This window comes from Camelina sativa, chromosome 17 (assembly GCF_000633955.1).
Source record: "Camelina sativa cultivar DH55 chromosome 17, Cs, whole genome shotgun sequence".
NCBI classification, from domain to species: domain Eukaryota; kingdom Viridiplantae; phylum Streptophyta; class Magnoliopsida; order Brassicales; family Brassicaceae; genus Camelina; species Camelina sativa.
The window spans coordinates 16,556,461-16,561,944 of NC_025701.1; the positions used below are offsets into that span (position 1 = coordinate 16,556,461).

Below are 5,484 nucleotides of genomic sequence, written 5' to 3' on the forward strand. Positions count from 1 at the left end.
ACGATGTGGGATATTATACCGTATTTTTTTATTCATCTATTGAGTAATATATGTCTGTTTTTAAAATTTTGTATTACATCATATGCAAGAAAAAAACACAATTTTTATTAACTAAATGTATTATAGAATAATTCAAAATAATTTAAATATAAATTCAAATAAAAAATGAAAGGGAATCATATATTTATGTTTGAATGAAATAGAAAGATTTCTTTATTTTTTTAAATCTTACCTATAATTAATTTTGAAGTTTTGGTAACTAATATTAAAGTCAATACATTAAATGTAAAAACTTTCAAAAAAGTATTTTTGAGCAAAACCTGCTGCAAAAATACTAGTATAGATAACCCGCGCAAATCATATATAGAAAAGAAATAAACAAATATATATATATATATATATATATATATATATATATATATATATATATTTAATATTTGTTTGTAGAATATACATAATAACCTTAACTAAGCATTTACACACACACACACATATATTTATATTTATATAAGTAACTTTTGTTGATAATAATATGGAATTAAGTAATTTTTGTTAGATATTCGCCATGCAAAGCGACATCCTCCAAAACTACTACTACAATTGTCCGCATTTGACCCATCTAACCCACGGCAACGAAGTTCTTGATCACGTTTCTCTGATTCCACTCTGTATGATGGGTTCGAGTATCTCGGGTGTTGGATAAAAGGTACATTCTTCCACCACAGTTTAAGTGCCTAAAAAAAAAAAAAAAATGACGCATGTGAAACTCAAGCTATCAAGTATTCATCAACGTTTTGAATATATGTGCTTCAAGATTTGAGTATATGTTCACTTACATGCCAATAGATCCATATCGCAACCTTATGAGGCATCAACCAGAAGAAAAGTGCAGGAGAAGAGAGAGTAAGAAGGAAGTGAGTGAGGAGTAGAGGATCGAACAGAGGAGATAAAGCAATTCCATATCTCTCTCTCTAGCTACCCTTTTCAATGTCTGAGATATATCATGAGAAGTATGATATCGACGACCTTAAACCTTGTTGGTTTACCTACGCACCACATAATTTGATTCACAGTTTGATAAATAAATAGTCTTATTACGTGCCTATAAAGTAAGTAGTCGACGGATTAGTACTATTCAGTGTGCCGACATACCGACGATATGGAAAACAAAAACAGTCTCCTGATGGCTCCACTAGCTGACGTGGCTAAGGAAACCAAAGAATAAAAGCAGTTTTGGCTAATAGTGTATCAAAGACACTTAAGGACGCAGAAGGTATTATTTATCTCTGATTCTATGCTTAATTATTTCTCAAGTCTTCTCCTTCCTAAGTTGTTTCTCTTGTGTAATCTAAGGTTTGGGTTTAAACCTTGAGAGGGATGGTGTGAGTGATCTTCTTGTTGTAACAAACGATGTAATCCTTGAATTCATAGTGGATATAACGTTAGCAAATAGCAATCACCAAAAGTTAAACATGAATGCATCGCTTTTTACTTATGATAACTTTGGATGATATAACCTACTACACACCATAGATTTGTTGTTTTAGGACTCTAAGAGCAACTCTAAGACTCTTCCTCAAATGGCTTTTTTTTTTTTTTTTTTTTTTTTTTTTTTTTTTTTTTTTTTTTTTTTTTTTTTTTTTTTTTTTTTTTTTTTTTNTCTGCTAACTGATGATCCACCAACTGGAAAGTTTCTCCAAGATCACATGGATATAAAGAGAGACACCAAAAATGCCACTTGGGAAACAGTTGGATCACTAATTAACTCAAAGAAGCAAAGCAAAGTACCTGTATTCCCGAAATCCATTCTAGACCAAGTCTTAAAAGCAAATCAGTCCTTCTTTGCAAGCTAGGGAAATAATACCGATCCAGAGTAAATGGTTGAAAGTTTAAATATATAAAAATAGAAGACATCATAGAATCCGAATCTAGATGAACCAGAACCACCCTTGCACTCGCAGTGGCATTCAGCCAGATCGACTACTCCGAAGTCCGACCTCGACGAAATGAAAGAGAAGGACTTTGTTGGGGAGCAATCCGGGAAATGAGCTAGCAGGGACACAGAAAGGTTCAGACTTTGAGAGGATAATGCAGAGATCTCCGATGTCATTAGTGTAAACCGCATTTCCTTCTTCATCAAGCTTGAACACCAATAAATATTCTGTTTTCATTCTGAAAATACCGTCAATGACCTCGAAGGTCTTCTGGTACCACTTAAGCAAGAATGTTTCACCCGTGGATTGTGACTCCACCAAGTGTTCGCTCGTGGTGCATGAATTCAAAAGCTCCCGTTTGGTCTTGGTCAGCTCGGGAAAGCCTTGATATCGCAACTTCTGAATCTTGGGTGTGTGCTTGTGTTTGTCGAGATCCCATGATGCAATGAGGTGGCCTCCAGATCCGGGTATGCGAAACATGTCATGTTTCTTTGAAAACATGACTCGGGAGGAGAAGAAACAGGGGTTTTCGATTCTGACGTTGATCCATTCGGAGTTCCTTTGACCCGGTCTGCAAAAGCTGAGCTGAGGTCCCAAGAACTTAGCAGCCACAACACAATCCTCTTCGTCTGGAGAAGGTGTGGACATTGCCACGTTGGTGACGATTTGGGTTTGGCAATGACGCAGAGTTACAAGAGGAGGCAACGAGATACGTTTTGGATCTGAATCCGATGCAGCCGGGTTTATATCGTCTTGGAGACGCACAGTTCCGTTCTTCAAAGAAGCTACCCAGCCATGAGATAAACCTATAGTTACCATTGCATCAGTAACATCGCCTTGGTTTTCACTTTCTTCTTTAGGGTACAATTTCTGCCATGGGATAGTAGGCCAATACACCAACTCAAGAGGCGCCTTTTTTGCCAAATGATCATAACTACTTTTTTCACTGGTATGATAGAGATATTTTCGTTTTCCGTGACACGCTCCAAGTTTAGCGACGAGCATGACGCAAGGAGAAATTTGCAGCAAGGAAGATGAGGAGCCATTAGAAACATGGGGAGAGGCTCTTACCAACACCGGTTTACGAAGGCAGAGCTGCGATGGCTGGTTGAGAAGCAGAGACATTTATCGTTCTTAGCAGAAAAACAAGAGATTAATACAGAAGAATTGGTAATCTTGTATAGGATATACAAATATGTAAATATAAGTTTAGGGATCTATGTGTAAATATCTTAAACCCTAGTCTCCTCCTCTGTTGTATAAATATGTGTAACACATTCATTTTAATAAAATAAGAAACATTCAGCTCTATATGGTATCAGAGCAACGATCGAAATAACCCTAAAAAACATTTTTTTTTTTTTTTTACGCCACCGCAATGTCTACCTCTGGCAACGTCTCTCCTTCCACCGGTGAAGTCATCATGACAACAACTCAACTTCTCTTTATGGTGAACACTAGCAATGTCACCAAACTCAATGATACCAACTACTTGATGTGGAGTCCTCTATATCTTGTTCACAACGTCTTCCCCTCAATTGGTAATCTTAATACACAATGAGTAACTTGGCCACCAAGTTAGCTATCTCCAAATTTGTTATGGTATCTTTATGACTTTATGGATACTTTTGTTTCCTTGTTTTGGTTTAATTTTCATTCACTTCCAACCTTTACCCCTAAACAACTCAAATCTTTGAAAGCTTTTTTTTATATATAATTGAAAATAAATAAATACTAGAAATAATAGGAACAATCGAGGGGGAAATACTAGTTTCTTTCCAAGTTGTATGCCAAGTAATTGAAAATACTATGAAAATTCAACGTTCTTATGTACCTCGTCAATTCCCCTAATTTTCAATTGGCCGGATAAATGTCCTACACTGATTAGGTAAAATTTTTAGTGAAATTACATAAACGACTTATTACCATTGTCAAAATTGGAAACATAAATGTGACAGAGAATTAAAGTAAACCACACTTTCTCAAGAAGCCAAAAAATTCCCTATCTATCCTAACCACAAAACTCAAAAGTGACAAATAAAAGAATGGAAAAAATGTTATCTCATCTTCCTTGTCTTATTTGCTGCATCGTACAGTAGAGTACTCAATATAAATTGAGTTCTTGAAGATATTGTCCTATATATGTTACACAAAGCAGACAACTATCTCCGACAGTGCGTTTCAACACTTCATCAACGCCGAAATCATCGATCAGCATCGTACCACGTGTCGATTTCCCACGTTCAAGCTGAAGATCCGCAGCGGCGCCGGCGGCCACCATTACGACGACACTGTCGTGACGTTTCTTGGTCCTTGATCTCCACAATTATCGGAGCATCACCACGATCTAAACGACGACGGAGGAGGATAAGCTTAGGTACAAAACAGCGAGCTTAACTACTTGGGTCAACCATATATATATATATATATATATATATATATATATATATCACTTCAAAATTATCAACCTCACATAAATTTTGGAATTTTACGTAAGATATTATTTAATGTTTCCCAAGTTTTATAAAAGATTGGTATTAACCAAAATGGATAATGAGCCTGATTAAAGATTTTTTAAAAAACAGAAGAAGACCCGTTAATTAGCTACTTCTGACACTTCTTACTAGGTATTTTTGTTTGTGATTATGGTCTAATTAGAACAATACATTCTTTGTTTTTGCTTTCAGAAAAGAGTATTGTTCCTTTATCCTTTAATTTTCATGAGTCAATGTGACATTTATTTTTAGTAAACCAAGTTCAATAATATTACAAAAAAGCGCTATATCCAATCTATTTAAAATTATCTAACTCGCTTTTAAGACAATACTACTATTAGTTTCAGACATGATTATCTAATTTGATTAGAAAATGTGATTATCTAATTTGATTAGAAAATGTAAATTTTCATGTTGAGTGTGTAATTTTTATCATTCATTTCGATGATGGTTTCCAAAAAGAATATGTATTGTACTATTAATTTTTCGATTGCAAGTGACTGAGATAGTCTAAATTTTTTGATTTAAAATCGATTATCCAATATAATAATATCTGATACTAAATTTTGGTCTAGCAACGTCATAATCGTCATAATCATCAGGATTAAAGCTGAAACATGAAATCAATCCTGATGATTACCACTTTAACTAACGGAGCATTGATATTTCGATAAAATCAACAAAGCATATTTCTATTTTTTTTTTTAAACAGAACTAAGCATATCTGGAGGTGGTTGCCTACGTCAAGTCATTTGCGTCGCTTGGAAACAAAAGGACATTCACCTTCATCAAAACGATCAGTAGCTTCTATCATCCTGTCAGTCCCAGCCCAAATAAATCTCGACATATATATTTATTCTTGGAGCCTATTATAATTAAAAATGTGTTTTTTCCTTTAATTTTTTAAAAATTGTGAATTTTTTTTTTATTGTAAACAAAATTTCGCCAGTATCTTTACTTTAAAAAAAAAAGAAAAAAGAGCATTTTATAGCTATAATTTCAGTTGTAATTTTTATAATATATGAGCTTTTTTAGATGTAAAATTATTTTGAAAA

The 5,484-nt window shown here is 34.2% G+C and overlaps 1 protein-coding gene across 1 annotated transcript; it reads right to left on the reverse strand.

Annotated features, from left to right (window-relative positions):
* LOC109130080 lies at positions 1,843 to 3,228 on the reverse strand. Its single transcript, XM_019239297.1, has one exon. It carries the CDS (start codon positions 3,057 to 3,059, stop codon positions 1,968 to 1,970), a length of 1,092 nt encoding a protein of 363 aa, XP_019094842.1. The 5' UTR covers positions 3,060 to 3,228; the 3' UTR covers positions 1,843 to 1,967.

Excerpts from the sequence above, each read along its gene's own strand:
- LOC109130080 (XM_019239297.1), bottom strand. The coding sequence starts at position 3,059 with ATGTCTCTGCTTCTCAACCAGCCATCGCAGCTCTGCCTTCGTAAACCG.